We start from the raw sequence: 12,898 nt of genomic DNA on the forward strand, positions 1-12,898 counted from the left end.
TCTAGGCCAATAAAAAGGACCATTTTGCTTTATGCATATTTTTGTTAGTGGCATAATTTCTGTGAATAAAAATAGGTTGTGAAGAAGGATAAAAAAGAAACAAAAGGAAAATGCCTGAAACTGACTTTTTCATGAAAAAGAATTAGACCAGAATCCTTCAAGATCTTGAATACAAAAGCAATCTGAGCAAAATCTGAAGGAGCACAAGTTCTACTGACAAATCTGAAGAGGTTTATGTCCCATTCTGAAGTATAAAATCAATGTAATTTTTTAAATTATTACTAACTAGCACAACTGGCCTTTGTTATTATTTGAGGTAAGATGAATAAGAACATTCCATGATACCTCATCAAAAGAATGGCAATTTAGGTTAACATATGGTTGTTCATCCAGTGTAATGTTTTTCATTAATCAATAATCTTAGGTTTATAGTTTTAATTTTGGCTGTATTCAAAGCTGTAGCTAACATATGTGCAGTCTAAGAAATAAATACCTTAAAGTGTAGTTAATTCTAAATAATTAGCAAAAAAATTTTTTTCATGGGGCTTTTCCTTGAGCATCAATGCCTCTTCTTTCCTTTTTTTTTTTATTTTCAAACAATTCAGTGTGCATGTAATAAATGCTTTTCTGGGCTGGCTTTGTGGCAGGTGCTAGAAGTACAAGCATGACCAGGAAACAATTGCTAAAATCGTAGTCTAATGGGATGTGAGAGAGAGTCCCCACAGAGTGCAACTGAAGCCCCAGGGCTCAAGGGCTCAGGCTTCCTGTAGGCAATGAGCCCAAATTGAGACACAGTGATGGGGAAAGATGGTGGGGAATCTGGGGAGGGCATCTGAAGCCTTAATGAGATTGTGAGCATAGGCTTATGGTGTGTTAGAGAAAGAATAGCACTGTGTTGGAAGGGTGTAAATGTGAAGGAGGGGAGATCTTGTATGCATTTTAGATGGATGGTGTCCTCTGACCATGAGATAAGGATGAATTTTAGAGGAGAGCTGTCAAAGGGCTAAACCTGGCAGTGGCAACCATCTGAAAAATCATTGCAGGAGTATTAGCTGAAGCTCTTAAGAGAAGACTTGACCTTTAACCTTAGTGATAGCAATCATGGAGAGAATTTGGGAAGTGATAAATTTCAGAGCATTTCCACGAGGTAAAACCAGCCAAATTTGGTGATGGATTTCATGGGGTAGGTGAAGAAGAGGAAGATTAGATTGATCCCTTGGTTTCCATGACATTGATAGAGGATGGCTCTTGGGGTCAATAGATAAAAGGAGGAGCCACCCAGGGGGTAAGATGGGGGTACTGGTGATAGGGCCAGTGTCTTATATATTGGATTCTAACATACTGATAGATTTGGATCTCACGATCTGAAATTCTCAATAAGAGACTCCAAATTTTCATAAAATGAGATTTATGGCATATACAAATTCATAATAATGTATAAATAATCATATTACTGTCAGAGAAAATACCCTTCATTTTCAACATGGTCTATTTGATCAAGTTCTTGATCCTGATTCTGATCCTTTTTCTTTCCTTCTTTGAAAGTACTAGGTTAAGAAAATTTACAGTTCTTTCTATAAAGTGGAGGTTCATGGTTTGATGATTCTACTTAAATTGAACATTTACCAGCATGTAAAGGATGAGGATATGAAACAAACAGGTCACAGTCTGATCTCCAGGTCCACACTAGCATTTCAAGAACCCCAGATGGTATTCATGATCTCCAATATGTACTTATAAGCAACATCTCATGTTCATGGATTTCTTGTTTCACTGATTTTTTTTCTTAACTTTTGTTTATGCAATTCAATGGGAGTTTTCTTTTTTTGGTAACCATTTTTACTTTTCATTATTTATTTGGTATGCTTTCAATAGTACCATGCCCAGGTAGGTATTAAATAGCATGAAAACACCAGAACACTTCCTGGATACATCCACATTTCCCTGCTCACTGTGCAATGTGTGTGTAGGTGTGTGTGTATGTGTATGTGTTGGCAGGAGGTGCTTATATTCTAGAATTATGGATTTATTTTCAAATTAGGATTTTTATGTATTGAATTGAATAACTGAGCTAGAAAGGGGACTCTATCACTAGCATAAGTCTATGACATGCCCCTGGCATGACTTTGTGTTAATGGTCACAGCTCCACCTTGTGGTTGGTAAAGCACTAGCATGACTTCCCCAGAGGAACCTTATCAGTCTGTGTATAGTTGGAGATGGAAGAAAAACCATTCTGATGCCTAAGATGTACATGGATGCAGGAGAACAAAAATAGATGCAATTTATTGTCCATTGATAAAAGTATATCCAAGTTCTTATTATTTAGATTTGTGTGTCTGTTTTATTTTCTTAATGCTTACAAATTAAATTTAATATAAAACACTAAGTAACAATGAGCCACAGAAGCTTTTCCATACAATAAAGCCAACATATTGAAATTTCTGGATATTCACTTGTTTAACAGGATTCAAAAACTCCATTAATTGAATGTCTAATACTACAGCTCACTAAGATGTACTTTCATTGAAAGATGTAATAATTACTACTTTCAATGAAATGAATTACTATGTATTATGTGTCTATAAAGTAGTTTACTATATAGTGCTAAGAAGTAAAACTTAAGACCATAACATAACTTTTGGCATACCCCTCCACTGAACAGCAAGTATAAATTTATACTCCCACAGATATGTGTTATTATACATTTATTAACTGAACAGGATGATGTCTGACTTAATGAAAATGAATTGTATTGGACTGTAAAATATTTAATTAACCTTGTTTGTAATGTTTTAAGTCAGGGTAGACAATTTTTTTATGCAGAGACTTGAATTATTCCTGATATTTGTGCTGCTTGTTATTCCGTTAGAACAATTTCTCTACTGTTGGAATATTCCAATTTTATTTAGTTAAGCAAATTCTATACATCAGAGAAAAGAGCAGTTAGAAACTATAAATATTGATTAAACCATGAATTAGCATTAGAAGGCAGTAAACCCTGAGCCAGAATAAAATCATAGAAGTAGAGCTATTCAGGCATAGTTCCAACTTATTCGTTCTCCCTCCCTCTGTCTCTCCAACTTTTCTCACTCTTTTCTCCATATCCTAATATTTTTCTCTCTCTTCCCTAATCTCCTTTTTTGTTTTAAGTCAACTTTATCGCTTTCTTTTCTTTCTTCTTCCTTTCTCTTCCTTTCCTGTTGGGGCTGTTGGGAAAGACAAAAACTGACACTTTTCCCCCCTCCTGATTCAAACCAGTTGAGAGACAGACCTGGATATTAGGTAAATTGATATCAAAATCAAAATTAAAAAATCAATAAAAATCCGCCTTTATTGCTGATACATTGGTACCTCCCTGAGAGTGACAGTTGAGCCCCGGCTGCCTGCTTTCAAAGTTTGATCTTTACAATGGTGGCAGTTACGTCACTAGGTCTTATTTGAGGGACCTTTATTTGCCATTCAGTTTGTTCCCCATCCAAGCTAAATTTCCATTTCCTTTCTGAGACCTCTGTTTCCTCTGTTCCAGTGCTGCATTTAAGAGTCATTTCTACCTCCTGACAGAGTCTCTACTTGCTGTTGGGAGCAGCCATGACTAGTCCCATACCTCAATGCCTCTTGCTCCTTTTGCTCTGTTCATTCGTATAGATCTAGCACTTTTACATGTATAAAGTTACAGTTTGGATCTTTGGATTCTAAAGCCACGGGTAGAGATTCCAAGTTAGCCCAGAGTTCATCAGAGCAGCCTGCAGCCTGTTTATAAAGTGCACCGTCAAAATCCAACTACACACCCATGAAACCAGCCCCAATATCTGCTGTCAGGACTAAAACCCTTATGGATGGGCTCAGTAAGGCATCTGGGCTGCCCCCGCCTTGGTTATGTCTGGAGCCTCCGCCTTCTTTGGGAGCCTATATAACCTAAAAGAGTGAATTACCAAATTATATTTAGATTTTGCTTATTATAAAACATTTATATAGGATCAGACAATCAACTCCTTTAATTCATGTTCCTTACCATCTAATATTCCAGGTCTATTTGGGGGGCATAAAAACTACAGTAGAATAGGAAGGAGAAGGCCCGGAGATTCCTGGGTGGCTCAGCGGTTTAGCACCTGCCTTCAGCCCAAGGCATGATCCTGGAGTCCTGGGATCAAGTCCCACATCAGGCTCCCTGCATGGAGCCTGCTTCTCCCTCTGCCTCCCAATCTCTCCACCCCCCCCCCCTAAATAAATCTTAACAAAAAAGGAAGGAGAAGGCCCTAAATTACTATGAATTATCTACCAAATGGTGATTTCCTCAAAGATAATTGAAGTTGGCTATATTGATACCTCATAAAAAAGACAGCATATGGCTTACAAAATTAGATATATTTGTAAAATGAAAATAGTTTCTACTAATAAATATGCTAACCTGATACTTAGTCCATAATTCTATGGTGCTTCACTGGCCAAATACCTACTAGCTGAAAGTAAATTAAACTTTGCTTCTATAAATATTGTGAAAGCTTGCGTATCTCTCTTTTTCCCTATGGGCTTTGGGCTAATATTTTGAATGCAGATATTTAATTCTTGGACTAACATGTATGAAATACAGCTTATATGAGATCTCAATCTATTCATCATTTGATTGTACAAATTGATTAGGAAGGAATGAATTGCACTAATGCAAATGTCAAGTTTTACCCATCACATTTGCATCTGCAACTCGGAACTTTGGAATTCAGATTTATCAAAAATACAAAGCATTAGTTATCAAGGCCTAAATCCCATTTTGAAGCCAAACCTCATTTTTGGTTGTGTCATTGGCAGCTTGTTTTTGTGCTGGCAGATGTGTCTGTGCTCTGGGTTGGTGCTTAGAAACAGTTTCTCGTGCTCTTGCATCTTATTGCCACAGCAACCGGCACTCTTTGGTGCCTCACTCCCCACACACAGGACATGCAAAGGGAACAATGCTGCCCTTTGAAATAGCATTGTTGGAGACACCAGAGACAAACAAGAGGAACTCCACTTCCGCAGGAAGCATGCATCTGGCCACAGTTCATTTCACTCTGTACCTTCCAGGGGAATGCACCAATGTTCAGTCATTCACAGTTGGAGAGGAGGAGAATGAAGCATGGACAGAATGGAAAACGAGAGAAAATGAAACTCATGCTTTCATTTTGTTCTCTCCGAGGGTGGTCTATTTCCCCCTCTACTATTTTTCTTAGTTGCAGGGAGATTAACATTTAACACAGATTTAAGCAGTCTATCCTGGCATAGTTTCCTCTGAATTTCTTGTACTGGCAGTCAGTAAACGACAGTTGCTGGTTTCAGATATTTCTGGGAAGAAAATAAATCAGATTAGAAGTATCAAATGTTAACTTCTGGATTCCCTTGTGCCCTTGCCATTGAGTGCTAGGAACCAGTCAAAAGATGTGTGAGGTTAGCTGTTGGACAAAGAGGTAGGGCAACACAGAGCTCTGTATTTTCTTCTCCCACAATTACGATTAATGTACCCCTGGAAGTTGCACTGTTAGCTAATAGCACACTTTTTTCACTCTCCTGCTCGGCTCATCATCCCATCCTCCCAACCCTGCTACTGCTGTGGGTATATGACCATGGCCTCCTGCCAACCTACCAGCCTCCGATCCTTCAGTTCCGACAGGTCTCACACCCTGAGCCATGCCTCTTACCTGAGGGACAGTGCCATGATTGACGACACAATGGTCATCCCCAGTCACCAGGTATGTGACTTTTTACTTTTATGCTTCAGTTATCTGGAGAGCTCTTTGACATTACCCGTTGCTGAAAATGTCTGGAGCAAGTTTGTCAATCTAAAAAGAAATCCTTTTAATTCAGTTGAAAAGCTAGCAGAAGAGGTGGTGGGCTTTTCTAAAGTGATATGCTGCTTGCTACTTCAGTTATACTGAATTCCCCCGTGGAGATTATATATAAAAATTAATTTCTTTATAAAAATCTCTGTTAAAGAATAAAAGCAAGATAAGGGTGCGCTTAAGGCAGAAAATGAAAGGTACTGGTGGAACTATATCTTATATTAAAAAGTGTTATCTGTTATCAGAAAACTGTTAGAGGTTATTGTGGAATATTTTAATTTTAGGTGTGATTTGATCGGTTTTGGCTGGTTGAATATGCAGCTATAGATGTGAATACCTACTCCTTTCCAAGACAATTGCACAAATGTGGTCTAATGTCAATAATATAACTTAAATGGGACTGTATTGTAAAAGATACATTTTAAATGGCTCGGTCTTATATTTTTAAATGAAAAGATTGTAATATCACCTTCCTGTGATACCACTTTTTAGGGTTCATTATATTTTATTTAATTGAAGGAAAGTCCTTTTATTAAATCCAGTGTTCTTTGTATTTAGGTGTCAACTCTAGCCAAGGAGGCAGAAAGGAATTCTTACCGTCTCAGCTGGGGCACTGAGAACTTAGACAACGTGGCTCTTTCTTCCAGCCCTATTCATTCAGGGTGAGTACATCAATATTATGTATCCAGATCAAGAGGTAAAAAGAGATGAGCGTGAAAATAACAGCTTTGTCCAGTAGCTTTAGCTGATAGCTAGCTTACAGGGGAAGTGACCTTTGTTTAAACTTGTAAATAACATTGCTTTATCCAATGTGGACTCTCTCTACACAGACAGACCAGCAAAAAGGGTCGAATTCAGCATAGAAAAACTGACTATTGTTTTAAAATAACTAGTAGAATTGCATCAGACAGCTTGCTAACTAACAAGAACATACCAGTGGCCTCCCTGGTGTTTACATTTTGTCTTAAAGACATCTTCAAAAGAGGAGCAGGATTATTTGCTTTCTAGAAAGTTCTATGTGCTAAGATTAACTGACTAGTTTAATAAATGCCTACCCTCACATAGTCATGAATTTAATATAATGTTTACAGAAGTTTGAATCACACAAATATACAGAGGAGTTCATAGGCTGTTTGAAGTAGGGATATAACAAAAGGAAATTTCAATGCAACCAGTCAGGTTCCCAGTCACCTTCTAAAAGTCATCCAGATAATATGTAAATCATTACTTAAGAAATGCTGCCTGTTTGTATAAACTCAATAAAAAGTAGGACTTTGAGTTAATAGTTTTAAACATACTTATTCATAAGGTTTAACAATTCAATTATGCAGCAAATAATTTCCTTGAGTTTTAAATGATAACCCTCTTCACAATTCGTTTTTCTCTTATATTTTGGTAGTTTCAATTTGTATAGTAATTTTATTATTACATATGAACTTTAAAAATATTTTTCACTTAATCACTTTCATTTTCACTTAAAAACGCATTTTATCTGTGCAGTACTTTGATTTAAATTACTATCCCAAACTCCTTATGCATAATCCCTAGACCTATTTTGAGTGGTGGATCCTTCCTTATTCTTATTATTCTAAAATATTCTGTCAAGAAAAGCATTCAAAGATATTGTAGATAAAAACTTGGGAACTTTCAGTCTAACTGTCTACTACAGGCTCATAGAATATAAAATTAGTTATACAGATATTAAAAATAACTATAATATTCTTTTCCTTTTAAATAAGTGGAATCCAATTCCTGATGCAAAAGTCATTTCAAGGGAATAAAAACCAAATTAAAACCTCATCCAAATTTACTAACATATTTTTTAGATATAAAGTGAGATAATTAAAATCTGACATCTCTCCATTATCCTAAAAGCATAATATTGCATTCTGCTACTAAAATTTTCCACAATTCTAAGAAGGAAAGAGGCTTGGACCTAGAGTATCAAAGAATTAAAGAGTCTGGAAACCTATAATAAAATATTTGAAGTCTATATCCAGCCTATAAGATGACAAAATTATTTTAGGCAACTGTGATTAACTTTCAATAGCCAAGTTTGTAAGAGTCAAAGTGTTAAGGTAATACTTCAGTTTTCAAAATAAATAATTGACTTTAAAAAAGGAATTTCTTAAAAAAAGTCTTTTAACTACTGAAGGGCAATAAAATACTCAGTTTAAGTACATCATTTACATACCAATCGTATAAACTAGATACATGCATAAGTAGTTCTAGTTGATTACTTATGATAAAACAAGATCATCCAGTGGTTAGAAGTTAACCACTAATTAAGATGAGAGTCTTTAAACTCTTGTTCCGTAATAAACTAAATTTTCTATGAACTTCAAACATGATCACTTGATTGTAAATAATTTTCCACTCTGGCTATAAATTAGAATTACCTCAGAGCTTTAAAAAAATATACCCAGACCCCACGCAAACCAATTACATCTGAATCTCTGTTGTTGGGGCCTTAACATGGGCATTTTTACAAGCACCAAAGGTCCAAATATGTGTGTTTTATGTATACTGTTAGAAAGAAACAACTTTGCCTAATAAAGCTTTGATTTTTAGGGGGAGATCTAGGTAATTAACATACATCTAGTTCTCTCTAATCCTTTTTAAAAAATTTCTTCCATTCACTTATTTGTTCTTCACACATTGTTAAATTCTACAAAGTACCAAACTTTGTGCCAGGTACTAAGGAAAGTAAGATCTAGCCCTTACCTTTAAGAACCTCTCTGTCATTGGAAGACAATCCATGGAAGAGAAATAACATGGTGGTTAAGAGTACGCTTTGGAGTCAGACCAATGAGAATTCAGATCCCGACTCTGACCCTCAATATGTGACACTGGTCAGGTTATATAAACTCTGAGTTTCAGTTTATCCATAAGATGAATGTTGTATTATGGACCCCACAGGGGAGCTTTATGGATTAAATGCTTCTTAAATAATTAACATTTTGCCTAGAAAGAATAAGTATTCAACCGCATACATCTTTCAAATCCTTCACAAATTCCAAATCAGTTAAGCAGAATGTATTCTGAATCCTCCAAATGACAATACCACTATAGTACAATTCATAATGGTAAGGTAATGTTTGACTTGATATTTTTATCAGGTAATCTGTCATCTAGTGAGGTCTCTAGAATTTGAAAACAATGCAACAGATGACTCTAATGGGATGAGTAATTACACTGAAAACATAATCATTTTGAGTGTCATGGTATTTAAAGCTACCATGATATTAAGGTATATGAGTCACTTTCATAATATCACATAATCTAATAATGATCTTTTTCATTTTATTCATTATACGTTAGTCACCTGTATAGTAGTTTTTATATCTATTATTAAGAAACTAAGGTTTTCTTTAATTAATAGGGAGAATTCTTGAGCTACTTCAAAATCTGCCCAGAATGTAATAAATAAATGATTTTTAGACAGAGGAGATAGCAAACCATTTTTTTAATGCACATGTCACTAATTTTGTGTATATTGTTCTGATTCCAAAAAGGGATTTTAGAGTAATAGAAGACACAGCTTCTACCACTAAGTATATTAGTAATGTTCTTTTGTTTTTCCAATGACTAATGTCCATGACTACAAAAGAGTAGGTATTCATTTTAAATGTTATAATTTCAGTGGTATTACTTTTATAGTTCTTTAATGACAGCCAAGTATCAACAATTAAATGCCATTCCCTGATGTTTTGCTACAAAATATTATAGTAACTAGAAGTCGATAAAAAGTGATCTGTCAAAGCATTCCTTTTTCATAAAAAACATGTTGACAATTTTGCTGTGAATCTAAAACTACTCTAAAAAATAAAATCAGTAAAAAAAAAAAGAAGTGAAGGCAATTAGCTCAAATAGTGGAATTTGACATTAGAAAGTCGAGACTGTTCCTCATTTGACAATATTAATATTTATCAAATACCTATATCAGTTAATTTAGTTATCTTGTTTCAAACACCCTAGTTTTTTTAAGGTACATGAAGGTAAATTCCTTTGGATGGAGAAAATTATTTTCTAAGTGGCAAAACAGCTGTTTTGTAAGGTTGGATTTCTGGTCCATTAAACATGTATCCTTTTGTATGTTGTCAGGTATTGAAAACACAAGTGAATCCTATGAAAACTTACAGAGGGTTTTGCAGAAGAGCAGACTCAGGTAGAGGCATGAAAGGATTGTAAAGTGAGATTAGACGATATTACCAGTGAGGACAGCAAACCACAAAGTAGGCAATGAAAGCCTTGAGAAAAGCACTCTGCACAGTTTTTTGTTACCTACTAGTAGGTAATTAACATTACCTGCTCTACCTTATAGTTGATGCTACTGTTTGTTGTTGAAGCTATTCTTTATATTGAGCCTTTTCTGTCTGCATTTTTGTAGTAGAAGCCCAAAAGGGCACTACCATTATTTTGAAAATATTAAAGTATGAGCGAAAAGTTTGGAGACAAACTATGTCCATCAAATCAAAGACTCTGTGACTGTCCTTATAGTGTCCCTTGATGTTTTGCAACTGCATGGACACTAAAACTTGGTTACATGACCTCCCCACAGCCAGTGTTGAATAAGGCTACAAATCCAAATCCGGATGTTTTATCATATCCCCAGTTCCCTCCACTGGGAGTCACTCTGAACCCCCATACCTTGCTCTTCTCTCCGCATTTGCATAGAGCTATATCTCATTTGTATTTCCATCTTTTTTTTCAATGAATAGTGTATTGGTGTATAAGTAATATATTTCAGTTGAAAGTCACTTCTGATTTCCTTCTTTATATTTCACTTTATCCATTCCTTCTCTGTGCTAAAGTATCTATTCTGTTGCAGCCGCTCCTCTCCATGTCTTGATCGTGACAACAGCAGGTGAACTTCTGCATAATTCCTTCTCTTAACATGTCGCCTCCCCCTCTGCCCCTTTCACCATCCCCTTCTGCATATACCCCATCTCAGGATGCTTTAGTGTGAAGGTACCTAGCCAGAGAGAGAGATTTATATTCTCCAAATTGTGGCCATTGCTGAAACTCTTTTCTCTATGGTGGAAAGAAAGTGGTTATTTTTTATTTCTTTGGAAAGCAGGCGGGGTTGCACCGAAATTAATGTAGACTTACTGCGAAAGCCTGTTTTGGCCGTAGATCTCCACGTCTCCATTTCTTTTGTGAGGAAAAAGTGCTACGTAGAGCTGAAGAATGTTATTTCCAACAATTATGCAAATTGGTTGAGCTATTTTAAAGTTATATTAAAGGTTATGATTTTAAGTGTTGCTTAGCGGGGTGTTTTTTTAAAGCTGTATTCTAGGTGAACCAAAGGCTGAAAGTTTATTAATAGTGCATTTCCTTGCTAGTACTGCTTTAAGTGCAACCTTTCGATATTTTGGAAATTGTGCTATAGGATGATTCCAGTCAGTGTTCTAAAAATATCCATTGTTCTTTATTATTTCAGTGTGGTTATTTTTAAAGGTTCTTATCAGACTGCTGATGATAGCATTTTTAATATACAGTCATCCACCATGATACTACAGATTGTCTACAAATAAGACAATTTTAATTTTCCAATTTTGGGAATTCTATATCCATCCTTTCACTTTTTCTGAAACACACGCTAAATATTATGTTTCTGTACATGAACATATAATTAATTGGTGATTTTAGCAAATTAGAGCCAATTTTTTCAAAGATATTTTCCATCAGTTTTTCAGTCTATGGAATTTCGAGGATGAGGAAGAAATTAAGAGGAGAAAATTACAGATGAGAAAGCGCTCATGATGTTGTTTTCTCACATAAGCCCAGAAACCAGATTTAATTTAAGGGCCTCTTGCTATGTATGTGTGGATCACTGAAGCACCCTGATGACTTTTTTTTTTTTTCCTATTTTCACCCAATAACTAACTGAATGCTATAATCTCCTCCTTCTCCCCACCCCATGGTCCCGGATGAATTAAAAAGTAAACCTAAGGATTAGTAACTTTTGGGGTGGAGGATGTAGTCCTCAAAAGACCAGAATCATTGTTTTCTGCTGCCTCCTCTGAAGCATGTACCTGTTTAGCTAATCAAATTGTGTATTTGCAGGCAAATCATCTGCATAATAATGGTGGACTGCTTTTGCTTTTATTCTTTTTAAATTGTGATAACATTGTATCTCACAATTTAGAAAACTTCAATGAGAATTTCTATTTTGCATGATTGCTGAATTTCATTTGGAGAGTAAGATATGCAATTCCAGCTGAGTATATTCTGTGATCAATTTTGTCTGTACAGTCTTCAGTGTTTAGTGTACTGTGCGTACCCATTTTCTCCAAAACTGTTTGTGGAGTGTTTTAACCATACAGCAAAAATAATATATATTTCTTGGAGTAAAAGCAGTTTATTTTCCAAATAAAAATTCTAACAGAGCATCTGACAGTCATGAAACATTTCAGGAGGTTTCATAGCCTTAGTTAACAGGAAATGGTATAGAGAATTTTAACACCAGATAGCCATAGAGTTTATTTAGCTGAAGCCTCTCGTTTTATGGATGAAAAAACTAAAACTTGAATACATGAAGTGACTTGTGTGAGATTACAACAATAATTCTAGACAGAGATAGATTTAATGATAGATGGGACCTAGTAATAGTGCTTTTGTAGTTTATTTAAATAGTGAAGTTCATAAACTAGTAAAAAAACACCTCCACCCTCGTATTAAACCGTGTTAGCAAAGTCCCCAGTTCATTTAAGGTATTTGATAAAAATCAGTTTCTCTGTTTTTAGGTATTGTATTGTACCATAAATTTTAAGACATTCAAGATACATAAAATTATATGGGCGTAGCGAAAGGAAAATGATGGGAACAAGCATTCATTGAATTCTAAATGCTTTACCCACACAGGATTTAATCCTCACTACACCCTCAGTGGTAATGGTAGGATTGTCCCTAACTGACAGACTAGGCTTCAGTCTTAAAGCTCGCAAACAGCAGAGCTGAGCTTCAGGCTGTACATCTACCGTCTCCTCTGTACATATTTAAATATATGCTTTTACTTTAACTCCTTTTGTTTCCAAATGTTTACAGGTTTATTTTGTCCCATTTTTATATCCTGAAAATATGG

General features: G+C 35.5%; 1 protein-coding gene across 1 annotated transcript in view; it reads left to right on the plus strand.

The window, feature by feature from the left end:
• The window catches only part of ANK2 (ankyrin 2), a 229,977-nt gene that overhangs the window by 163,076 nt on the left and 54,003 nt on the right, over positions 1-12,898 (plus strand). The window contains 3 exon segments of the mRNA XM_049104827.1: positions 5,619-5,721; positions 6,370-6,473; positions 10,643-10,678. Of these exon segments, the coding sequence (XP_048960784.1) occupies positions 5,619-5,721; positions 6,370-6,473; positions 10,643-10,678 (243 nt within the window).

This window comes from Canis lupus, chromosome 32, assembly GCF_003254725.2.
Source record: "Canis lupus dingo isolate Sandy chromosome 32, ASM325472v2, whole genome shotgun sequence".
In the NCBI taxonomy this organism is placed as follows: domain Eukaryota; kingdom Metazoa; phylum Chordata; class Mammalia; order Carnivora; family Canidae; genus Canis; species Canis lupus.